The following is a 26,406-nucleotide window of genomic DNA, read 5'->3' as shown; positions in this document are numbered from 1 at the left end:
TGGGATGGAGTGCGCCCTCAGCAAGTTTGCTGATGACACCAAGCTGTGTGGTTCGGTGGATACGCTGGAGGGAAGGGATGCCATCCAGAGGGACTTCGACACTCTTGTGAGGTGGGCTGATGCCAACCTTATGAAGTTTAACCATGCCAAGTGCAAGGTCCTACACCTGGGTCAGAGCAATCCCAGGCACAGCTACAGGTTGGGCAGAGAAGAGATTCAGAGCAGCCCTGCAGAGAAGGACTTGGGGGTGTTGGTCAATGAGAAACTTAACGTGAGCCGGCTTCAGTGTGCGCTCGCTGCCCGGAAAGCCAACCGTATCCTGGGCTGCATCAAAAGGAGCGTTACCAGCAGGTCGAAAGAGGTGATCCTGCCCCTCTATTCTGCTCTCGTGAGACCTCACTTGGAGTATTGTGTGCAGTTCTGGTGTCCTCAACATAAAAAGGACATGGAACTGTTGGAACAAGTCCAGAGGAGGGCCACGAGGATGATCAGGGGACTGGAGCACCTCCTGTATGGAGACAGGCTGAGAAAGTTGGGGCTGTTCAGCCTGGAGAAGAGAAGACTTTGTGGAGACCTCATAGCAGCCTTCCAGTATCTGAAGGGGGCCTACAAGGATGCTGGGGATGGATTATTCATCAGGGACTGTAGTGAGAGGACAAGGGGTAACGGGTTAAAACTTAAACAGGGGAAGTTTAGATTGGATCTAAGGAAGAAATTCTTTACTGAGAGGGTGGTGAGGCACTGGAATGGGTTGCCCAGAGAGGTTGTGACTGCTCCACCCTTGGCGGTGTTCAAGGCCAGGTTGGATGAGGCCTTGGGTGTCATGGTTTAGTGTGAGATGTCCCTGCCCATGGCAAGGGGTTTGGAATTAGATGATCTTAAGGTAGTTTCCAACCCTAACTATTCTATGATTGTATGATTCTATGACAAATAGGCTTTTATGATGGCAGAATAATATGCTGATCTCTTAGGCCTGTGGTAGTTAACTTGTTCTGATAATGGCACTTATAAATGGCATTATAAATACCCCACTCAGGCACATGTTTTCTGTAATAAAATCACATGGCTGAAAAGCATTGAAAGCTCTTTAGAGCAAGGACTGTTTGTTTTGAATTTTGCTAATAAAAGAGTACTAAGCTTAGAACTCTAAGGTGTTGCAAACCATGATGAAGAATGAGAAAGTAAAATCAGTGGTGGAGAAGGACTGTATATAAATATATAGGATATATGTATATGTATATAGGATATAAAGAACTTTATGACAACATGACACATTTGCTTTATGCTATTCCTAACACAAATTTTACAGTAGAAAAGAGAACTGTCTAAAAGGGCTGATCTAGTGAAAATGATATGAAATTTTTCCACCATTATTATTATTATTTATTTCTTTTTATGCTTGTGATAATTCAGGTGCTTTCCAAACAGAAAAGCTACGGGCCCTGCCCCTCGGAGCTCACAATCTAAAGATGGGCAAGGAGAGAGACATGAAGGAGGGCGAGGGGGGGTCACAGAGAAGTCAAAAGGCCAAGATGGAAATCAACCATATCTTAGTAATCAAATGTGGTTTGAATGTATTGTTGCAAAGCTATACAAACTGTTTTCCAATTATTGCTCATATTTTCCATTTTGGTTCAAATGATTCACTCCTAGGTGCCATGGCAGAGATAGATGTACAGGAAGGAAGCTTTCAATATGTGAGTTCACAATAACACATGTAGAAAGTAGAGCTAGAGAACTCACCTAAAAGTATAGAGACGACAGGGATTTATCTGGAATTTCAGAACTCAGTTCAGTACAATAACCGTTTAGATCCACAATGGTATGGCTTTCTGTCAGGTCCTACAAGGTGGGAGTTACTTGTGATGGATTTCATCTGCAATGTAAGTGTACTCTATGCATCTGGAGGTTCCTTAATATAGACTAATATGAACTGCAAAATCTATCATGGCAGGGCTAGGCAAGTTAAGAATTAAATGACCACACCAATGTGGTATATTCCCGTGTTTCCAAGACAGAAGGATGGCGCTGATAGTTCAACGGTGGTTATTTTTAGGTCAGTTGTAAAATTATGTTTTTAATAATGTAGAACACCAGTCACTGGTTAAAAAGAAACAGACTGTTTAATTTTAAAAATACCTGCTTTGACTAAGACAATAAGTCACTCAGCAGTTATGAAAAATACTATTAGGTTTTCCTTATACATTTAAACGTCTAAGTATTTTTTTATCAAAACCTCCAATCAGGTTCCCCCAAAACTCTGAAGTTGTCAAAGAAACTCTTTTAAGGCTTGCCTTTAAAAACTTCTCAACAAATTGCTGCATTTTTCCAAGTACTCAGGGGACAATTGTATGTTTATTTATTCCTGAAGTATCTTGCTCTTATCAAATACGAGTGTATTGTGAAGGCAAAAGCATAAGGTGAAGGCAAAGTGCATAGGTTGTCCATGTTTGGAAAAATAAATGGTTGAAGAAGCAGTAGCTGTTGTGATTACGAACTTCCAGGGAGTAATCCGTCATCAGTTTTTAGCAAGCCACAGTTATTTCTTTTACTATAAGAAACACATTTTTTTTTACAGTCTTCAAATCCTGCAAATGCTTCTAAAAATGGTAACAGGATGGTGATAATCCTCTTGCTGGGGGGAAAAGCTGTAATCAAATAATCAAATAGACTCATCTTTCATAATTTACAGGTATTCATATTCCTTCAATAAATAAAAGAATATACTTTATATTTTTGATTCTGTATAGCTTTTGAAACAAATTAACTTTATAGCAATTTAAATAAATGATTCTAATAGCTTGACATGAATTATGCTGACAGGAGCAGCTTATGATTATTATGGTGCCCAGAATCTTTTAAGAACCTACAAAGTTAAAGGCTTACAAGTCTCTTAAGCTACTTCTTATTTGCATAGAAAAATATTTATCATAGGAGTTAACTATCATATGAGAGAAATTGCATTTGTTGTAATTGAAAAAGATAGCTAAAAAGTTTCTGTGGGTTATTGCAACAGTACAAGAATACAAGATGCTTCCATTTATTAAAAAATGTAAAACAAATCGTGAAAGCTAAAGCAGGCTACAAAACAGAAGGTTCCCGTATTATCTTTCTCTTGACTACTATGTTACAAGATCATGTGCCACAGTTGAGTACTACAAAGTGTAATTCTTCATTTGCTAATATAACTCTTAAAACATTCCCCCCCCAAGCACTATGCAAAATATATATATTTGTAAATGCTTCCTCCTGTAAGCATCACAACCTTGTTATCACATAATCACCCTGATCAATTGTTTCCTGTTTCTCATCACAGTCAATGCTAATCTCCAATTCCTTCTCCAGTTGATCCTGCGGTGTGGCTGGTTCTGAGTTCTGTATCTCCATTTTCTCTGTTTCTGAAGCACAAATACTTCCCTCTTCCTGCGAATCCAAAGAGCCACTGTTATTCTGTGACTCACCTAACACGCATTTTTTGTCAGGACTTTGGATATTTAATTCACAGTTCATGGTCAGTTCTCTCTCTTCCAGTTCATCAGTTTTCTCACTTTGTTCTTCTGCCTGTTGACGGGAAACTTCTTCAGAAACGGTGTATATTTTATTTGTACTCTGCTCCAAAGAGTTTGGTTTTGATCGTCTGTGAAATAACCCGAAATTTTTTATGTCTGTTACAAAATTCACATGCTTTTGTTTCTCCTTAGTGGACTCTGACACCATCATCGCTGAGCCGTTGCTTACATTATGTGCTTCAGAGGCAATAGTGGCTGATCTTGGGTGAATCATAGTTGTTATGTCAAAAAGGCTGAAGTTCTTTTTCTTTCCTTTCTTATTTTCTTCACTCTCACTATTTTCTTCATTTTCTGACAGAGAGGAAGTGTCTTTGTTCATTTTTGCAGTCTGCAAATTAGACAGCTTGCTTCCTTTTAATAAACCCAAGACTTCAAAACGAAAGCTGGAAATGTCTTGTTTTAACTCCTACAATTTAGGAAGAAAGATGAAACATCAGAGCACAAAAGCTAATTTGACTTTTCCTCTTGTAATTAAAAAGAGAAAAAAAAAATAGGCTTATGCTAGGGATCAGTAATAAACTTCACCATATGGATAAAACGTGGCATTTCAAGGTGCTTTGCAGACTGTCTAATGGATCTTCCAGGTGAGTCAGAAAAGCGATCAGCAATTCTATCAGAGGAAACTTCAGAGGAAATGTGCCTTAGCCTAAACTACTCATAGAAATCACTGTCAGTGGTGGCGGAAGGAGCACAGACAACTTGAAGACCTGCACTCAATCTGCTAGACAGTATAATCCCATCATGACAACACCATTTTGTTCAGCTCTTAACACTATCCCTTACACACACATGGGAACACATGCATGCCCTAGGCACACATGAGTGTGCACACTTCCCTGTGAGTAGCAGCGCAGCTATGGCTTTGTGTATTTCCACTAAACGTTTTGCAGCTAGCAGATAAGTCAGAACTAATTATTGCTGGCTGATTTCAGCCAGTGCAACGTCTGCAAACTCCTTTCTCAGCGGAAGACACCTTGCTTTCAGGAGGTCTCTATTTCTCTTCATTTTCTCTAAAGGGATAGATCTTAGAATCAGAGATCATTTGGCGTGGAAAAGACCTTTAAGATTATTGAGTCCAATTGTAAACCAAACACTTCCAAGTCCATCACTAAACCATGTCCCTAAGCACCACATCTACACATCTTTTAAATACCTTCAGGGACAGTGACTCAATCACATCGCTGGGCAGCCTGTTTCAATGATTGACACCCCTTTCAGGGAAGAAATTCTTTCCTAATATCCAATATAAACCTCCCCTGGCACAACTTGAGGCTGTTTCCTCTTATCACTTGTTAGTTGGAAGTTATTGACCCCCACCTCACTACAACCTCCTTTCAGGTAGTTGGTTTAGAAAACAATAAGCCCCTACCTGAGCCTCCTTTTCTCCAGGCTAAACAAACCCAGTTCCCTCATAGAATATACCCAGCAAAGAATATATCTGTTCAAGCCATGAACATCCAGTTTCTCAAGGAAAATGCTGTGGGAAATTGTGTCAAAGTCTTTACTAAAGTCTAGACAACATTCACAGCCTTCCCCTCATCCATTAAGTGGTCACCTTGTCATAGAACGTTAGTCATAGAATCATAAAATCATAGAACCATAGAATCATAGAATAGTTAGGGTTGGAAAGGACCTTAAGATCATCTAGTTCCAACTCCTCTGCCATGGGCAGGAACAGCTCACACTAAACCATGCCACTCAAGGCCTCATCCAACCTGGCCTTGAACACCACCAGGAATGGAGCATTCATAACCTCCCTGGGCAACCCATTCCAGTGCCTCACCACCCTTACGGTAGAGAACTTCCTCCTTATAGCCAATCTAAACTTCTCCTGTTTATGTTTTAACCCATTACCCCTTGTACTTTCACTACAGTGTCTAGTGAAGAATCACAGAATCATAGAATAGTTAGGGTTGGAAACTACCTTAAGATCATCTAGTTCCAATCCCCCTGCCATGGGCAGGGACATCTCACACTAAACCATGGCACCCAAGGCCTCATCCAACCTGGCCTTGAACACCGCCAAGGATGGAGCATTCACAACCTCCCTGGGCAACCCATTCCCCTGCCTCACCACCCTCTCAGTAAAGAATTTCTTTCTTATATCCAGTCTAAACTTCCCCTGTTTAAGTTTTAACCCGTTACTCCTTGTCCTCTCACTACATCCCTAATGAAAACTCCCTCCCCAACATCACTATAGCCCCCCCTTCAGATACTGGAAGGCTGCTATGAGGTCTCCACGCAGCCTTCTCTTCTCCAGGCTGAACAGCCCCAACTTTCTCAGCCTCTCTTCATACGCGAGGTGCTCCAGTCCCCTGATCATCCTCGTGGCCCTCCTCTGGACTTGTTCCAACAGTTCCATGTCCTTTTTATGTTGAGGACACCAGAACTGCACACAATACTCCAAGTGAGGTCTCACGAGAGCAGAGTAGAGGGGCAGGATCACCTCCTTTAACCTGCTGGTCACGCTCCTTTTGATGCAGCCCAGGATACAGTTGGCTTTCTGGGCAGCGAGCGCACACTGCCGGCTCATGTTCATTTTTTCATCGACCAACACCCCCAAGTCCTTCTCTGCAGGGCTGCTCTCAATCTGTTCTCTGCCCAACCTGTAGCTGTGCCTGGGATTGCTCTGACCCAGGTGTAGGACCTTGCACTTGGCATTGCTAAACTTCATCAGGTTGGCATCAGCCCACCTCACAAGCGTGTCAAGGTCCCTCTGGATGGCATCCCTTCCCTCCAGCGTATCAACCAAACCACACAGCTTGGTGTCATCAGCAAACTTGCTGAGGGCGCACTCAATCCCACTGCCCATGTCACCCACAAAGATGTTGAACAAGACCGGTCCTAACACTGATCCCTGAGGGACACCACTCGTTCCTGGTCTCCACCCGGACATCGAGCCATTGACCACAACTCTTTGCGTGCAGCCATCCAGCCAGTTCTTTATCCATGAAGTGGTCCACCCATCAAATTGATGTCTCTCCAATTTAGAGACAAGGATGTCATGTGGGATAGTGTCAAACACTTTGCACAAGTCCAGGTAGATGACGTCAACTGCTCTGCCCCTGTCCATCAATTTCGTAGCCCCATCATAGAAGGCCACCAAATTGGTCAGGCAGGATTTCCCCTTAGTGAAGCCATGCTGGCTGTCACCAACCACCTCCTTGTTTTTCATGTGCCTTAGCATGCCTTCCAGGAGAATCTGCTCCAAGATTTTGCCAGGCACAGAGGTGAGACTGACTGGTCTGTCATTCCCCGGGTCATCCATTTTCCCCTTCTTGAAAATGGGGGTTATATTTCCCTTCTTCCAGTCGTTGGGAACTTCACCTGACTGCCATGATTTTTCAAATATGATGGCCAGTGGCTTAGCAACTTCATCCGCCAGGTCCTTCAGGACCCGTGGATGGATTTTGTCAGGTCCCATGGACTTGTGTACGTTTAGGTTTTTGAGATGGTCTCGAACCAGATCCCCTCCCACAGTGGGCCTAGGGTCTTCATTCTCCCAGTCCCTGAGTTCGCCTTCCAAGACTTGGGTGGTGCGGTCAGAGCCTTTGCCAGTGAAGACCGAGGCAAAGAAGTCATTAAGAACCTCAGCCTTCTCCAAATCCAGGGTAGCCAGTTCTCCAGATATCTTCCGAAGGGGGCCTACGTTGTCCCTAGTCTTTCTTTTACTTGCTACGTACCTATAGAATCCCTTCCTATTATCCTCAACATCCCTAGCCAAGTTCAATTCTAACTGGGCCTTAGCGTTCCTCACCTGGTCCCTAGCTTCCCGGACAGAGTTCCAACTCAGAGTTTCAACACAGCCTTCTCTTCTCCAGGCTGAACAGCCCCAACTTTCTCAGCCTCTCTTCATACGCGAGGTGCTCCAGCCCCCTGATCATCCTTGTGGCCCTCCTTTGGACTTGTTCCAACAGTTCCATGTCCTTTTTATGTTGAGGACACCAGAACTGCACACAATACTCCAAGTGAGGTCTCACGAGAGCAGAGTAGAGGGGCAGGATCACCTCCTTCAGCCTGCTGGTCATGCTCCTTTTGATGCAGCCCAGGATACAGTTGGCTTTCTCGGCTGCGAGCGCACACTGCTGGCTCATGTTCATTTTCTCATTGACCAACACCCCCAAGTCCTTCTCTGCAGGGCTGCTCTGAATCTCTTCTCTGCCCAGCCTGTAGCTGTGCCTGGGATTGCTCTGACCCAGGTGTAGGACCTTGCACTTGGCATGGTTACACTTCATCAGGTTGGCATCAGCCCACCTCACAAGCGTGTCGAGGTCCCTCTGGATGGCATTACTTCCCTCCAGTGTATCAACTGAACCACACAGCAGGAGTCAAGCAGGACCTCCCTTTCATAAACCTATGCTGACTGGGCCTGATATTGTCCTGTATGTGCTGTGTGATGGCACTCAAGGTGATCTGAATGAAGCAATAATGAAGCAATTAGCTCAGGCTCTGGCTATATCTTCTGCATGCATAAACTTAGGCAGATCAATATAATTTTGAATATTTGAATTTTGAGGTGTGAAAAAGAGCAAGATGCTAGAAATACACAGTAATGGGTGTAAGCATTGTGATACATACTAAATATGAAATATATTTGACTATTTATTTAAACTTTCTGTCTTTTAAGTAATAAAAATGTTGTTCTGTATACAAATAAATAATAGAATCATAGAATCAACTAGGTTGGAAAAGACCTTTAAGATCACCAAGCATTACCCCAGGACTGCCAAGTCCACCACTAAACCATGTCACTGAGAGCCTCATCTACACATTTTTTGAACGCTTCTAGGGACAGTGATTCCACCACTTCCCTGGGCAGCCTGTTCCAATGCCTGATTACACTCTCAGTTAAGAAATTTTTCCTAATATCCAGTCCAAACCTCCCTTGGTACAGCTTGAGGCTGTTTCCTCGTGTCCTACTGCTTGTTACTTGTGAGAAGAGACTGACCCCCACCTCACTACAACCTCCTTTCAGGTAGTTGTAGAGAGCAATAAGGTCCCCCCTTGAGCTTTCTCTACTCCAGACTAAACACCTCCAGTTCTCCCTCACAGCTGTTCCTCTTAAGACTTATTCTCCGGACCCTTCATCAGCTTCATTGCCCTTCTCTGGACCTGCTCCAGCAACCCAATGTCTCTCTTGTAGTGAGGGGCCTAGAACTGAACACAGGAATCAAAGTGCAATCTCACCACTAGCTGCATGATAGCAGACTTCAGCAGAAAAAAATCTATTTGCTCATGTGCTGAAACTGTTTGCATCTTGCTTTACCATATATTATATGTTGTTGTACACACTTAGTCCCCCTTTGTTGTCCCCTTACATCACTTGGCACAATTCAAACAAGCTGATAAAACTGATTATTGCTCCAGCGAAAGAAAGAGGGAGACTTGCTGGTGTTGATGTACAATACTATCTTTGTGTGGTCCATCATGACACAGACACTGCTCTAGGAAGCGAGTTATACACTACCTAAACAAATAAGGAGTGTGAGAAATATGCTTCACAGTCTTACAATATCTTACTAGAACACCTATAAACATATAAAAACCACATACCTTAAAATTTTCTTCTGTCAGTCCTTCCTCAGTTTTGGCATCTCTTATCATTGCTGCAACATATCTTTTCACCAGATTTCTCATAACTTCCTAAAAACATAAAATACTGTGTTAGGTTTCTTGGGATTAGTTACTAAACCTACGCTCACCAGGCCTGCTTGGGCTTCTTTGTGCTTTAGGAACATGACAAAAAATGTACAAATCTTATATCTGGTTGGAAATTTATTCTGCTTTTCAGTGGAAAGTGATGATTTCAATTGCCCTGAAAGGAGCTGTATTGCATTTCACTGAAGGTATGTCTCATGCCAGTAGCAGGCAATCTGACAGCAGTTGCTGACACCTCATGAGGGACTGTAAGCCTGTTGTGGTTGTATAATCTTATTTCCAGCTATACTCTCCCAAACATCTTGCGATGTGAGATTCAAAGACTTTCTGAATCAGCAACAGCAGCTCTACGTTTAATGGCCTGTGACAGGTTTTCCTATGTGTTTTGAACTCATGTAAATTCTCAGCATCCACAAATCCCCCACCAATAAATTCCACAGTATGGCTGGAATAAGATTCTGTGTAGGGGTTTGCTCATTTCTAACATGCTCTGTGATAGTTTCCACTGTTGCCTTCTACTTCTAAAAATCGTAAATTTATTTAGATTGGAAGAGATGCGTGCAGGCTGTCTGGTCCCGCTCATGGCTGTAACCAGTCAAGTGCTGAATATCTCTAAGGGTGAAGATGCTGCAGCCTCCCTAGCAACTTTTTCCAATTCTTTACTAGCATCACCGTGATGATGATTTTCCTTACAGAATTTCCCTTCTTGCAGTTTGTGTCCATTGACTCCTTTTCCAAGAAATCTCTGGCTGCCTTTCTCTCTAACCACCCACTCTGCTCTTGAAGACAGCAATTACATCCCCCTTAACCTACCCCAGGTTGAAATGTGAGTTTCTCCTTTTGCTTCAGCCTTCTAACCATCTTGGTGGCTGCTTCCTGGATTCCTTCCTGTTTGTTAACATCTCTCTTGCAGTGGGGGGCCCAAAACAGGACACACTGCTCCAGTCTTACAAGTGTGGGCTGGAGGAGAATAATCACTTCTCTCAAAGTGCTGCCTACAGCCTTACTAATGCAGTGCAGTATGTGTCTGGTATTCAGTTTGCAGATAGGTGGTAAACAGCTGCTCCGTGTTCACCTTCCCCCTGATTTTATAAATCCCTGTTGTACGTCTCACAGCTGTCTCTTTTTCAGACTGGAAAAGTCCTACTTTACCTAGTCATTTCTCATATGGAATCCATTAATTACCAAACCTACAAGTGCACAGGCCACATCTTGTTTAACTTGCAACAAAAATTGAAAATAAATCTGAAAATTATTCCTTGTGCAATAATCTCAAAAAATCAGAGGCTGAAGCAGGAAGAATGGAGAAGAAAAACAGCTTACAGGGTATCTAGGCAGTCGGGTTATTAAGGGACAGGAAGTTTGTGACAGGAAATCTGTGGGGAAACAGAGGTGGAGAAATGGAGAGCAGGTTCTCATGAAACATGTCAGTGAGCTGCACGTATAATCCTGATGAATCCCAGCAGGGAGGTGGGACTATATGGGATGTGTTTTAAAGGCAATCAATGTTATGGTGGGAAAAATACTACTTAGTATATTATTGCTCTAGAAAATACCCTTTTGCACCCCAAAAATTGGCAACCCTACTTCTAAAATGCTGTTTTTTTGAACACCAAAAATACTATGCTTGTTTGCTGAGGATGAAATAAGTATTCATTTTGTGAATTATTCCCCTCTTTTTTTTTTTTTTTTTCCTTCTTTCTCATGAAATTCTTCCTTTTTTTTTTTTTACCCCATGAACTTTCTGGAAGCTCAGAAAAAAAATTGTTAAAAAAATAAACATGGGCCTGTACCTGATACTGATGATGTCTTCTCAGATTGTCAGCTGCACGCCTCTAGAAAAGAACAAAAAACCATAAATCCTTGCCTGGTAGTAAAATACTTACTGCATAACAAAACAGCAGGCCTGTGCAGTATGTGATATGTACTAAGCTGAAGGGTTGGTCAAAGTCTGCTGAAGACAGAGGTGTTGGAGCAAAGACTGAAGTGTATTTTACTGAATTGAGAACAGCTTGACATAAGCACGGTATTAGTAAGACACTTGCTATGGCTCCTAATGTTCCATCTAAGATAGACCTAACCAATACTTGCACTATAAAACCACACTGAAGGGAAAATTTCCTGCTTAGCTCCCTATTAAAAACACTTGGTTATAGAGAGGTGATGGAAGAAAGAAACTTAGCCTGCAATGCAGTTTGATGTTGATAGGGAAGGAGGGTAAGAAGGTTAATAACTCTGAATAGGAACAGCAAAAAGAAGTGTGGTAGGATGAAAGCATGGTTCAAGCTTTAAGCAAGTGTTGCATTAGTTTATACTGCAATATCTAAGGGCTATCCAGAAGATGGGTTGAAAAAAACCAAAACGCCTTGAATTACTTAGTCCTTGAATTATTGTTGTCCTCAATAGCATACTGAGTCACATCTCCCTGTTCTATACCTTAATTATCTCTAACTTGTGAAAGAAAGACAATTTTAACTTGGGTTCTTATATCTGCTGCTGGTGAGAAAAAAATGGCGTCTAACCACTGATTGCATTTGTACAAAACAGAATACTTACAGTATCTTAAAACAGGGTAAAAGGACATCCAAGGGGCTTGTTAAAATTTACCTCAGTTACATAATAATGCAGTCCACAGTAAGGTATTTTGTCATCTTCTTGTACTTGAAACTGATTGGCAATTTATAATTAACACTTTCCCTGTACTCCGAATCAGTTTAGTCTTCAGAGCTGACATCTTGTTTGTAATTAGTTTGAGGGATGCAGTAGCTGTGTGGTTCAGCTTCACAAAACAATAATAGAAAGGGGAAGATCATGATTTCCCAATCACTCTTAACAGCCACTGTACTGTAGGGCTTTATTTATAAACATCTTGCCCTCAGTATTTTTCCAGATGGTGTTTCTGTATTTATACCTTATCCAAAGAGAAGATGCAAATTTCTTGTGTTTAGGAGTGGAGGGACAGGTGAGCATCCCCACTGCTGGGATGAGAGGGGCAAGGTAGCCGTGGGGAGGCTGATTCCCTCCCAGTACCTGCCTTTAGCAGGTTTTCAGAAAAAAATTCTGATTTTTCGCAGTTGACCACACGATGGAGATGTTTCATTCCTGCTGAGAGGGCACTGAAGGTGTCCATTGCTAAGAGAGCTCGACAGATCTTACAGTCAAAGGGAAAAAACACTTTGAGGTGTAATTTAAATGCACTTCAGTTCAGGTAAAGCTAATAACTCATATAAACAAAACAAATTATTACTTTTATCTTGCAGAATACTCTCTGGAGTTACTGTCTGCTCTTCTTTATTTCACAGTGAAATGTGAAATAAATGCATAGGTTTCATTCTGTACCCATAACAAGAAATGGCTAAATCCTGTTTATTCTTTTCGTCCAACTGATTCTGAAATTCCCAGAAACAGAGGCTGTGGATTTTAAAACAAATTCCTATATGTAGTAACATGTCCAGAACAGTTTTACTGCACTTAACAATTTTTTTCAGTCCATAACACTAAGGAGGTGAAAGAGAATGCATTTAATGGTGAGCTTTCAAACACAGACACATAAATACTGTACCGGAAATTATGCATACAAATAACCTATAAAAGTTACTACACCCATCACTTCTCTATCTCCTGTTTAAATGTTCAGATTCAGTCTCCAGTTCATAATCGCCTTCTGATTCCTTCTGAAGGCAGAATGAATCCTTGCCTAAACACATCTGAAAATCAGACTATTCACTATAAATAAATAAAATTGCATTAATATTCGTATTGTACTTATTTAGTTTTCAGCCAGCCTGCTTTTCTTTACGTGGTCATAGTCTAATTTGTGGTTCAAAAGTTGTTTCAAGTAACCACGGTGCTATGTGCTTCTTCAAGTGCTGAAAACTATGGCTGACAAAGTTAAATCTAACTAAAAATAACAACATTCTTCTGATGATAATGTTTTATTAGATCATGAAACTGAAGGGGATGATAAAACACTTTCCAAAGGGGGCACTAATATAATTTGCTAAGCTTGAATAGTAGATCTCCTAATAGTGATAATAATTTTGGTCTTTCTGCTTATGCCATTCCTAGTAATTTGCATTGTTTGGAAGAAAAATCTCTTTAGCAGTGAAAAATTTGATAATCTTAGATTACTTCTTTTGAAGTGTTTTATCAAAATTGTATATTTCATAAAGTAGGAATTAAAATTTAATATCTGCATTTGACCTCAACCTGCTTAGTGATAGAAGTCCAGAAAATGTAAAGATTGCCTGAAGTCATGGGATATATTCCTTATCTTGAATAGAAGCATCCCATAAAAAGGATAAGAACTTAATCTGTATTGACAAAGAGGTTTTCCCATGAGAAGGTCCTTGGCTACACAACAAACACTCCAGATTACTGATTTCCATTCCACATGGAAGGAACTTCAATTTTCAATAATACATGTTACAGAGAAAATACAAAATACTTATATTGACTTAGGAGTTGCATCATTTTCCACTTGGAGAACAAAGAATAGGAGAAGGGGAAAGGATATTTTCTCTGACAAATGATAAGAATTATCATGTAGGTTGCTTGGAAAAATGGCCAAAAAAAAAAAAATAGCTAGAAAAGAGGCAACTTTTTATCTATATATCAGATGTACACACACATATAAAAATATCACCAAAGATATTCTTAATCTTTTCCATTTTCTCCTCTGAAATACTTCAAATTATATGTAAAAAACTTTCTGGCAACTGATCAGACATAGAGCAGAATGTAGCTTGAGTAAAACAGTACAATTTATTCCAGTGGGACTGGGGTTACTTTTCTTACATCTCTTTCTTAAAATAGCAATGGATTTCTGGTGGCCAACAGCAGTAGCCTTGAGACACCCAAAAGCCTTGGGCAGTTGGGAAACCTTCAGCCCAATAAATACAATTACATTACTAATCTGGCTTTTGCAAAGGTGAGCGACAAAGTTAACAGAACTGCTATATATATATATATATGTAAAGAGCAGCACACACTGTTATTTCAGACGTTTGAGTGTAGGAGATCTTTGTGGTAATAGCTAAAGAGAATGCTGCACACCTGGGATATGTCAAAATGACAGAAAATGAAGATGTGCTGCAATCTGAAAGGTAGAAGATCTCTCTCTGATTAACAGCAGAGTTGAAGTACTAGTAAGCAACATGTAACCATCCTGTCCTTTCTTCAAGCTGTAGCTGTGCTGGAGAAGCTGCCATCAGTGTGGCTGGGCAGTGTGTTGTTTTGGAGAAAAAACCTGTCCCTTGAAAAAGCTCCCGTTGGCTCCCCCACCCTCTGCTTCAGCTGTCCCAGTACAACAAAGGCTGGCAGAACCACAGAGCTGACATTCAAGGAGAAGCAAATTAATCAGCTTTCTTCAGAGGCACCTCACTTGCCTGCAGACTGTTCTTTCCCATGATAGCTTTGTTACAAGCAACACTGTAAATGTCCTCGCAAGCAACAGTGTCATACTTATTTGTAGTGACGTTTTTCTTCTTCATTCAAGTCAGTTAAATCCTTTCACTAGCATGTCTACTGTAAACTATTCTGAATCTGAACTCTTTCTTTACGAGTTTTGCTTGCATATAATGAACTTGCAAGTGTACATATATATATATATTTTTATTGTGGATTGTTGGTGACACATTTAATGCATCCTTGACTCATTCCTAGCTCATGATTCCTGTCTTTTTGGTACTAAAGTTTCTTATGCAGTCATCATGCCTGATCCTCCATTCTGTCTATCATCTGTTTAGTATCGTCTAGCCCTGACTCAAGATTTTGGATGCATGCTATTGCTTTTTCTGCTGGAAAACACCATAGTACATCACCACTGATTAAAGCTTCCTAATAGGAAAGTTAGCATTTAAAGGTTTCAAAACAAAATGTTTTGAAATCTAGGTTCTGCCTTACAAACAACATGGCATCCATACATCCATATAGCAAATATAAGAAAACGAGCTCAAAACTGAGCCTACAATGTTTTTTTTTTCTTTTCCCCAGGAATGGTCATAGGGAAGGAATCAGAGTACATAATGTGGAGTTCAATAATAAGAAGTAGGTCCTAACAAAGCTTATCTTGTAGCTATGAGGTCAGTATTATTACACGGGATATTCCAGTGAGCTGGAGTCAGACAGCTGTCAACTGAGATTTGTGAACAAAAGGCAAAGAAACTCTTCATTTCCCTTTGGTTCATAGGGCATAGAGATTCCGAATTTAATTTGTAATGCAGTTCTTTGGGACAATTGAAAAAGCTCTGGGAAACCAACACTTAGCTATGGGTGAATAAGTTTTTCAAAACCAGGAAACAGCACATTCCCCCAGGACAAGATGAGATCACCATGATGTGCCTATTTGTTCTCCAACAACTTAACCTCTTGGGGAAAATCCAGTGGGCAGCATCTGGTTAACATCTACTCAAACTGTGTGTAGACCTGACTGCTGAAGTAAATAATGCTCTCAAACTTTGATGGGTATGAAAAGATTTTCATGGAAATCAGAGTGAATATTGCATACCCACATCTTATTTCATTTTGGAGCCTGCGTGCATAACTGTGCATAGAAATCACAGTGTTCCAAATTCAGATAGCCCTAATGTGCCTTGTGTTATACCTGAGGAGCTAGCTGAAGTTTTATGAGTTGCACAGATGTATGGACTGAATCTGCCCGGTCAGCAGCAGCCACTGACTTTCTCTGGGCACCTGGAAGTCTTGTTGCCATGATGGCTCTTCTGGTGAGCCCTCTGTTTCACAGGGGTTTCAGCTATACTTTCAGCTAAGTGCCTATTCTGTAAGAAACTAGCAATGGATATAGCCTTATTGGCTCACATATTTCAGGATTTCCATTCTCTTCCATCAAACATTTTTATTTTTAAATTTACTCTACAGAAATAAACCAAAAATGTCTCACATCTCTTCCTTGCCTATGTCCTCCACTCCCAAACAGTTCAGTAATTAGGGGTTCACATCACATAAGGAGGTTCAGCTCTTTTATTTCTATTTTTCCAGAAATTTTGAGATGGAAATCTCTCCTATCAGAACTGCTCTGCTTGGGGTAAATAATTAAATATCCACTGGGTATTAACCTGGTTCTCTCTTAGCCCAAGCCATTTGCTTTACTGGGCACCTGCTCCTTCTCTTTCCATACAAAAATACCATCCTGAAGCTGAAAAGTCCCAACAAATGCTTCTTCCAAACTGATATATATTAATGAAAATGTTTGGTTAGGATTTTAGTGGGGTTTTTTTTCCCATAAAAAAAAAAAAAAAAAAAAAAAAGAAAATTACATTTGGAAAAAATCCCAACCAGCTCTGTGTATAGAGTCCCTGCCCTTTGACCTGTTGCTGCACTAGTTTTCCAAAATCCAAGCTGCCAATTTCTAGGTGTTCTTTATGTACCCCTGCAGGAGGCAGTCTCAGGAATCTGGGGGTGATCTTTCCGAATTCCTTTCCTCACCATGCTATTCAGCATGTATCTGAAAGCACCTTGTCTCTTTATTATTTCACAGAGCCAGAAATTGTTTTACTTCCAAAGCTGCAGTTTGAGAGGGAAAAAATGAAAAAAAAAAAAAAAAAAAAAAGAAAAATCCCTTATCCTGGATAGAAAGTCTGACAGCAAATACTGCATTGAAGGGATTTTTTGGGATGTATAAGGGTATTCAGGATCTGTCTCAGTCAAACAAGGATACTGTATTAACCAGCCCTAGATCCTCAGCTGCAATACACTGGCATTGCTCCACTAATTTTAATATCACTGTATCAGTTTACACTAGCTAATCATCCCCACCAAATGTTTAACAAACACCTAGAAGCATTGCTCACTATCTCCCTCACGCAAGTACATCACTCACTTGATTTTCTCTTTCTAATAAAATTTTACAGTTTTTCCTCCTGTTGGTCTCTGCGTTTACTTCTTTCCCTTCCTAGATTACACAGTGATGTTTTATTTTCACAATTCTTCACCATTCATGCTAGTTCATGTCTTTAAAAAAAAAAAAAATCTATTCAAATCACTGTTCGTCTTTCTTCACTGCTTTTCTAATATTAATTTCAATGGGTTTTTTTTCATTGTTTCTTGTAGTCTATTACTGCTTTGTTTCAATGTCATCCTCACATTCATAAGCTTCCTTTTCTGGCTGTTTGTTTTCCTATCTACAAGTATGAGAGATAAGTGAACTTGTTTATCCAAGTATATCTTTTAGCATTTTAGCATTTTAGCATCTCAGCATTTTAGCATCTCTTTGCAATTAAACTGAATGACAGGATGTGATTGAAGAATATGTAGGAAAAGCCTATTAATCAACTTATCAAGAAACTGGAAAGAAATACAAATAAAAGGTCAATAGAGTAATGGTCCAGCAAAGAACTGTACTGTATCCCCTGGCTTCTTTGAAATGAATGGAAGTTTTTTTACCAGGGTCAACAGCATGAAGATTATAACTGTTTCTTCTTTCCCTTACCTACACATGAAATTCTTATACTCTCACATAATGCTTTGCTATCTGAGTTCCTAACAGACTTGAAAATATTTATATTCACCAAATCCCTATAGTATAGGGAAAGCATCATTGTCCACATTTTACCACATAGAAAAATATGTGGTAAATATGGCCACATAGTTTTCTTTATGTTGGAGCTGGCTGAAAGCAGTTTAGTGACTGAGTTACTGACTCGCTCACCATGGGAAATGAAGAAAACATAACTAGAGAAATTTAGTTCTTAGTGGGTTAGGTTGTTGCCTGGATATTTGCTTGACAATACAGAAAAACTCTGCTGCTGGCTGAGGTATCTCAGCTGGGTAAAGCTAGGAAGGACAAATTTAAATCTGCTTTACCCACTGCAGCTACAAGAGAAAGTCTGTAGCTGAGATATTGCACAGTCATCTGCGGAATCCAGGTGCAAGACTATTCTTGCTCCCCTTGTGTGTCTTTTCCCCTCTTTTATTCTAGAAATTTCACTAACAATCAACAGGGTACCAGTGTGATTCTGAAATAACTCTAGCTTTAAATTCAAGTAAGCAATTCCAAGTAAATGCTATTACCTTTCAAAATGTTTTCTTTAATGGGAACAGCATTTTGTAAGAATGCTCTTACGGTAAACCCATCTCATTACATGATGAGAGACAGCGAATATTCCATGACAAATACTTTATACACAAATCTGTGGTTCATGATGTGTTAATGATATTTGAACTGTGACACTTGAGCTAGAGATCATCAACCACACCTCTGGGACTGGTAGACAAGTATAGATATTTGATCTCTTGTATTTTTATTGCTTTTAATCTTTCTTGCTTTATCTGTAGATGAGGCACTGTCATGTCCCAGGCACAGCTACAGGTTGGACAGAGAAGAGATTCAGAGCAGCCCTGCAGAGAAGGACTTGGGGGTGTTGGTTGATGAAAAAATGAACATGAGCCGGCAGTGTGCGCTTGCAGCCCAGAAAGCCAACCATATCCTGGGCTGCATCAAAAAGAGCGTGACCAGCAGGTCGAAGGAGGTGATCCTGCCCCTCTACTCTGCTCTCGTGAGACCTCACTTGGAGTATTGTGTGCAGTTCTGGTGTCCTCAACATAAAAAGGACATGGAACTGTTGGAACAAGTCCAGAGGAGGGCCACGAGGATGATCAGGGGACTGGAGCACCTCGCGTATGAAGAGAGGCTGAGAAAGTTGGGGCTGTTCAGCCTGGAGAAGAGAAGACTTTGTGGAGACCTCATAGCAGCCTTCCAGTATCTGAAGGGGGGGGCTATAGGGATGTTGGGGAGGGACTTTTCATTAGGGATGTAGTGAGAGGACAAGGGGTAACGGGTTAAAACTTAAACAGGGGAAGTTTAGACTGGATATAAGAAAGAAATTCTTTACTGAGAGAGTGGTGAGGCAGAGGAATGGGTTGCCCAGGGAGGCTGTGAATGCTCCATCCCTGGCAGTGTTCACGTCCAGGTTGGACAGAGCCTTGGATGGCCTGGTTTAGTGTGAGATGTCCCTGCCCATGGCAGGGGGATTGGAACTAGATGATCTTAAGGTCCTTTCTCAACCCTAGCTATTCTATGATTCTATGGTTCATATTGTCATTGCACAGGGATATGATGATGTTTTTTTCAGTCTAAGACATTGACATAAATGTAAAAAATAACCATTATCTGCTAGAATTATTCTCTAACTCATACGTGTGTTATTTGACAGTTTGGGTGGTCTGTAAAGCTGAGAAAGACTCACCTATATAGCAAAGAGGAGTACTGTAGGCAGAGTAAAACACAGGACTTACCCCTATTGTTCCAAAACTTTCAGGTTTTCTTCTAATTTTTTTCTTACAAAGGTGTCTCCATAACCATTTGATCAGATACCACAGAGACTTTGGGCTTGGTATGACATTAAAAGGAGTGGGCAGAGTTCCTCCTTCTTCGAAGTAACTCATCCAGAGTTTTGTTCGAGCAAACTTCCACTCAATGTCTGCATGATCCTGCACACAGAAAACACAACACCAGCACAGATGTTGCTTTAATTAAGGAGGTGAAACAAACATCAACAAAAATCTGAAAACCTAAAACTAGGACAACTTTGAAATATGAAATGCATTTTCTTGTTAAAATTGAATTAAATTAATTTTCTTGTTAAAAGAGTGGAATCTTCTTTTAACAGAAGGTCTTTAACATAAAGCAAAGCTAAGCTACTTTACTTCAGTATACATACAGTATATACTCACTTTTAACTTTTCTTTCATTGCTACAGGATTTTAAATAAACAAAGGATAATTATAAGCTGAAAAATGCTACATTTCTGAAAGAGATGGGTTTTTTTATAATAGCAGCTTATCATTATTCCACACAGATCACTCTAATTACTCTGCTGAGTAGCAGCTTCAACAAGTGTGTAAGTCTCACAAACTCTGTTAGTAACTGACAGCCCCAGAAATTCTCGAATAGCTTATCCAACAAATCATGAGGCTACTTAAAACTGTTGAGCTGAATATCTCCTTTTCCTTCTACTTCAGATCTATATATTCAGATCCTATTTAGGTTGTGGGGGGTTTATGTATTTTTTTTTTAATTTTGAAATTTTATTTCTTTTGGATTCTATATAATGTTGTATAATTTTGAAAAGTTTGAAAAAAACCCCCAGAACTAAAGTCCATATAAAGATTGCTAAATGTAGCAGCTGAGCAAGAAGTTTAAATTTACAATATTGTATTTGGATGACAATCATAGTAGTCAAGAACTTAAACTATAGGTCTAGCCCTAGCCTTTAATCTTTAGCCAGGTACACATTAATCAAAACAAAAAAATTAGAAGTTGTAGTGGGAAAACTATTCTAACTGCAGTCTTAGTTTTGATGACCTAGTATGTTGTGATATTGTGTACCAGACTTTGCCAACTAGCACTATATAAACACATGTAGTCAGTATTTCTTTTGTGGAAAAACTTGCAATTTCCTGATCAGAAAAAAAAAAAAAAGGGTAATTTTAAAAACCTAAGACTGTGAAGCTTTCTTTCATTTGTTTGCTTTCTGCATGATCATATTAGAATTACCATATGATGAATCAGTGTTTATTTTCATTAGCCTTCTTAATAGACAGCTGAGAAATAAAAATAGCACAGTAGCTTTGGTAAGGATGAAGACAAGTTTTGTTGAAGGAGAAAAATAGAATGACTGCAAAAAGGAAGTCATGATCTTTTGTTTGAATTGCTAATGGGCCCAGAATTGTCCAAGAAACATCCCATTTCTATTATCTGTATATTCATGCTGTGTGAAAATAAAAAAAAAAAAATCAGCCTTTTAAAGGTTAATATAATGCATTTAAAATAAGGCAGAGACAGAGCAATCTTTGGCAGGGTCTCTTTCGCAGTACAGCTTGGGCAGGGCAGCAGCTCATGTCACTTGCCAGCAGCTTTAGTACACCCTTAACCCATAAGCTGGCTTTTGCAGCAGGGCCATCTCTTCCTCATTCAGAATTGTGGGGAAATTCCCCTCTGCCCAATCTAACAAGGGTCTGGTTTCTGGGTCCTTCCAGAACAGTGCAAAGGAATTAGAATGAATCAGAGAATTTGTCCCAATACCCTATCTGTAAAAAAGATTTATTGCTAGATAAACAGGATGTAGGAAAAGAGAGAAGGTATGTATTATAAATTATCTAAGGATACAACTTACAGCAATTAGTTGGTAAGAATTATTCATCATGGCTATTAGCATGTTGAGTAGAACAACCAGGGAGATTACATTATAGGTACCAAACATGGTGGCCCCAACAAATTCAGTAAATTCATGCCTTGCTTTCACATTGGTCACATAGAGATTGATGAGTCCAAATATAGACCAGAATAATGACTGCAGCGTTTCAAATAATCTGAAAAACAAAACCCAAAAGGACTAGTTGTATAATAACAACACATGTACTTTTCAGATTATTCAGGTTTTCCCCAAACATACAAAAGTCTGTGACTTGCTTGAAATAAATGATACTTATCACAATAGCAGCGACATATGCAAAATATCTTTCTAGGGAAATGATGGCTTAATATTTCAAATCTGAGCTTCTAGATACACAATACTGAATCTATAAATAAGCCTGCGAGTAAAAGGCTGATCTTGTACAAACTTCTGAGAGATAACATAGTTTTAGAAATCTTATTTTAGACACCTGCTTTGAAAGCATTTTGACCCTTTGCCTCGACTGTATAGGGTAGAATAAGGATCCAAAAGTAACTCAATGGCTGTGCTTAAATCATGATGTTAAAACAATTACAGTATCCTCATACATACTTGGTGTTGTCAGTTTATGCAATTTCTGGTTTGTGTTGAGAGCCACTGAGATAAAAGGAGTTGTATAATTAGAACGACATTATTATCATTAGCATAAGTTTTGTTTTCCCAAGAATGGAGGCATTAAAAAGACAAACATGCTGCTCAAATGAAACTTGTGCTTTTATAGATAAAGTATATGATATTCCCTTAGAGAAGCTTGGGACAAGAGTTATGAAGCTTAATAACAATAACCAACTTCAAAAAGATTTCTCTGCAACTAGACAGTTTGATATAATTTTACTTTTGTACAATGTTCAGCTACCCTATAGTGTCATAAGGATGGGTTCTGGTTAGACCCTTTACTCAGGCAAAGTTTGGAAGCAAAATTTTCTGCTTGCCTGATCCCATATGTTGGTATTAATTGAGTGAGTTTTCCCCATGGCTTCTCTCCTGCTCCTTCACCCTGACACCAGGAGCAGGTTACTTGGACAGGATGTGTGGGCCATCAGTGCTGTCCCCACTGCACCCGGAAGAGGGAGGCTGCTGAACTGTGGGGACTCGTAGCACCCTGAGCGGTCCTGTATGCAGGGACCTGCTGTCCTGAACTGGGCAAAACATAACCCCTCAGTCCTTTTCCCACCAAGGGCTATCATCTGTGGAATGGAACTTTGTCATGCAACCCAGTACACTGCTGTCCCACAGAGAAACCTGAGAGCGCAGTATGCTTTTACTTATAGTAACTCCAGGTCCTGAATCTCTGTGCCTGTAGTACAGTGTATATGAGTGACAAAGTACTGCTCTGGAGTCTCTGGTATGGTTTGCACTTGCCTGAGCACAAACTGAACAACCACTATTCTCCCCTGCTCAGCTGCAGAAAATACTCTGCAGAAAAGACTCAGGATGGTTTGCTTGACATCATCTTCTGTCACTACTGCCAGTAGGTCCTCACTATTCCCCAAATATTGCTTCCATAAATACAGAGCTCTAAAAAATTTCCTTGTGCCTTTGTGTTTAGATCGCACAAAGTTTAGAATTGCATAAGATGTTATTAATATGCAAAATAAATACACATGCCTGAGCAAAGTGACTTGAGATGATGTAAAAGGTGCTATTTTTATAAAATTATTTACTTTGAGAATAAAGCCATTGGTAATAAACATATTTTAAAACCAGCCTAGATATGATTCGTAGAAGGTAATAGGGAACAGGTATTTATAGTAGGATTTTGATGCAGATTGAAAGTTGGAAGATGAGATATAAGAATTAGTATTCATTTGGTAGAGTTTGGAACTGTAGATAAACTACAGAACAGGGTGAAGTAAAATTGTTTTTCAAGTGAAGAAAAAAACGAAAAAACCTTTAACCAGAAATTAGAATACAGTATTTGATTGCGTGGAGTAGGCTCAGTTTCAGTAGAAGGCTGGACTGAATGTTTTTCCCTGCCTCAGTTTATCACATTTACAAAGAATCTTCATTCTTTAGACAACCAGACTTATTTAATGCCCACAAGTAGACATCAAAGAAATACAGTGCGACAGCTGCCTGGATAAGCAAGCTCTGATCTGCTGACCTTTTTCCCTTAATTCTAAACATGTACTTTCTAATATCATATCATCTCCTTCTTGTCTTTATCTTGCTATGTTTTGAGATATCATGATTTGTACAGACTTCACCGTAGTATGGGATGAACATCATTACAGATTGATTTAATGCTAATAGTTATTTTTTTGTATTAGGGTAACTTTATATGTGTCTGTCAGGACACCACTGTAATACCAATAGAAACAGACAGCCTCTTTCCCGTAAACAACATCTAAGTGATTAAAATACTAAGGAGAGAAGGGGAGGATAGAAATAGATCAGCCACTTACGTTGAAAATGCATTATTCTGCTTTTCACATCGTATTCCTTTGCAGTTGCCAGGTTCATTTGTCTCATAGTAGAAGTAAAGCTGGTTCAATCCATTTGCAAAAGCTAGCAGCACAAGGCAGTATATGAAGAGAAACTTCAAAATGTCCAGCAACATTCTTCCTAAAGATATCTGCAGAGGTCCCAGGTGCGAATTTGCAGTGAATAATGAGATCAAGCGTAGGGAGCTAAAGATATTTGCAATTGCAAACAGGGCCTCAGCCACCAAGGTTGGATGCCACATGTCCCAGCTCTCCCGTGGAACTAGCCCACTATACTGAAAACAAGCAGAAGAGAAGAAATTACTCCTCTATTTTTATGCATAAGCAAGTATGTCAGTTTCTTTATAAACTCTTCAATTAATTTGCAGGTAGCACAATAAAACTGTCTTCTGGAAAGCAACATGCCTTCAGGACGTTTTTTTTTATTTTAGGAAAACAAAAAAATGGGCAGTGCTCATGTACTTGTCTTTCATTTTTACCTGCAGGATGGTCTACAGTTTCTAGTTTTATGTAAGTCTAATAATTCTCTCTCAAAGCAAAAGGAACAGTTTTTGAACACCTGGGGTTTTATAATTTTAGAAAGTTTCAGCTGTAAAATCAATATATTATTTCTTTGGGGAATAGTCCAGATACAACAATGGTGGATAGAAACCCCCACGACCTTGGCAAGATGGAAGAAAACATTTAATCAAGGAATAAGTATATCACTTAATCACTAACACTGGACTGATGATGAAAAAGCTGTTTATTAATGAACCATGGCAAACTGCTTGTGTGTCTTATTATTGAAGAATCTGATCCCTGGAACTGTGACTCTTTACTGTTCCAGCTTTACCAAAAATTTCTTGAAGATGATAGATGTTACTTTGAACTGAGGCTTAACTCCTGTGGAAGACTCATTATTATTTATTTAGTCTCATTAATCTGTTTTACAGAATGTATCAGAATAAAGAATCTATGCTATGAAGTCCTTTAAAATGATGGGATGGTATAATATGAAGCAGATTTTAAAGAGGGACCATACTGCAGTCTGTATTTACCTATTGTAGGCCACCCATATGCATCCATCAGAGCTGCTAGTATGCCCTCAGTAGTAAGGAAAAGGACTCATCTGTGTCACCAGGGCCAGATGAAACAGCATAGCCAGGCACCACAATACTTCCACACTGCAGTCACCATCCGCAGAAGGTGACAGCTCAGTGATTTGAGACCAGCTGAGGAACCTGGACATACATAAGTTTATGGGACCTGACAAGACCCATCCTAGAGTTCTGATTTAGTTGCCAAGCCACTCCCCACGTTACCTGAAAAGTCAGGTAAAGGCCCTGGTGACAGGAAGAAAGGGACTCTGGGAACTGCTGACCTATCAGCCCTACCTCTGTGCCTCAGAAGATCATTGAACAGATCCTCCTAGAAGCTAGGCTAAGGCACATGTAGGACAGAGAGATGTTTCAAGACAGTCAGCAAGGCTTTACCAAGGTCAAGGCCTGCCTGACCAACCTAGTGGCCTTGTATGGTGGAGTGATTACATCAGTGGGCAAGGCTACTTGTCCACTACTATATCAGCTACTGATGTCATCTATCTGGAATTTGGTAAGGCCTTTGATGCATCCCCCACAACATCCTTCTCTCTAAACTGGACAGATGGATTTGATGGGTAGATTGTTCAGTGGATGAGGAATTAGTTGGATGGTCACATATATGGCTCAATGTCTATATGGAGATCAGTGGCAAGTGGTGGTCTGTACTGGGACCAGTAATGTTTAATATCTTCATCAACAACACATACAGTGGGATTGAGTGCACTCTGAGCAAGTCTGCAGATGACACCAAGCTGAATAGTATGGCTGACACACTCTAGGAACAAGTTGGCATCCAGAGAGACCTGGTAAAGCTCAAGAAGTGGTCCCATTTGAACATCATGAGGTTCAATGCCAAGTGCAGGGTCCTGCACCTGGGTTACAGCAACCCCTGGTATTGATGCAGGCTGGGTGATGATGAAGGGATTGAGAACAGCCCTAAGGAGAAGGGCTTTTGGGGTACTGGTGGATAAAAAAACTGGACATGAGCTGGCAATGTGTGCTTGCAGCCCAGAAAGCCAATGACATCCTGGACTGCACTGAAAGAAGTGTGACCTGCAGGTTGAGGGAGGTGGTTCTGCCCCTCTGCTCTGGTAAGATCCCACCTGGAGTACTGCACCCAGCTCTGGAGTCCTCAATACAGGAAAGACAGACCTGTTGGAGTGGGTCCAGAGGAAGGCCACAAAAATAATCAAATGGATGGAACATCTTTCCTATGAGGAAACACTATGAGAATTAGGGTTGTTCAGCCTGGAGAAAAGAAGGCCCCAAGGAGACCTTATTGCAGCCTTTCAATTCTCAAAGGGGGCTTACAGGAAAGATGAGTACAGACTTTATAGCAGGGCCTGTTGCGACAGGATGAGGAATAATGGTTTTGAACTAGAAGAGGGTAGATTCAGACTAGATATAAGAAAGATTTTTTTTTTTTTATAAGGGTGGTGAAACACTGGAACAGGCTGTC

At 40.2% G+C, this 26,406-nt stretch overlaps 1 protein-coding gene across 1 annotated transcript in view; it reads right to left on the bottom strand.

Moving 5' to 3' along the window:
- Positions 1 to 3,258: 3,258 nt before the first annotated feature.
- TRPC4 (transient receptor potential cation channel subfamily C member 4) overlaps positions 3,259 to 26,406 on the bottom strand; it is a gene marked incomplete at both ends in the record, with an annotated part of 89,418 nt that continues 66,270 nt past the window's right edge. Inside the window, 6 exons of the mRNA XM_080613623.1 lie at positions 3,259 to 3,975; positions 9,123 to 9,212; positions 11,021 to 11,062; positions 19,482 to 19,676; positions 21,362 to 21,557; positions 23,827 to 24,140. Coding sequence (XP_080469749.1) covers positions 3,259 to 3,975; positions 9,123 to 9,212; positions 11,021 to 11,062; positions 19,482 to 19,676; positions 21,362 to 21,557; positions 23,827 to 24,140 — 1,554 coding nt within the window. The remainder of the gene's footprint in view (positions 3,976 to 9,122; positions 9,213 to 11,020; positions 11,063 to 19,481; positions 19,677 to 21,361; positions 21,558 to 23,826; positions 24,141 to 26,406) is intronic.

The sequence above is a fragment of the Psittacula echo genome (assembly GCF_963264785.1).
Source record: "Psittacula echo genome assembly, chromosome: 3".
Lineage (NCBI taxonomy): Eukaryota > Metazoa > Chordata > Aves > Psittaciformes > Psittacidae > Psittacula > Psittacula echo.
This window is presented reverse-complemented; position numbering and strand designations above follow the sequence as displayed.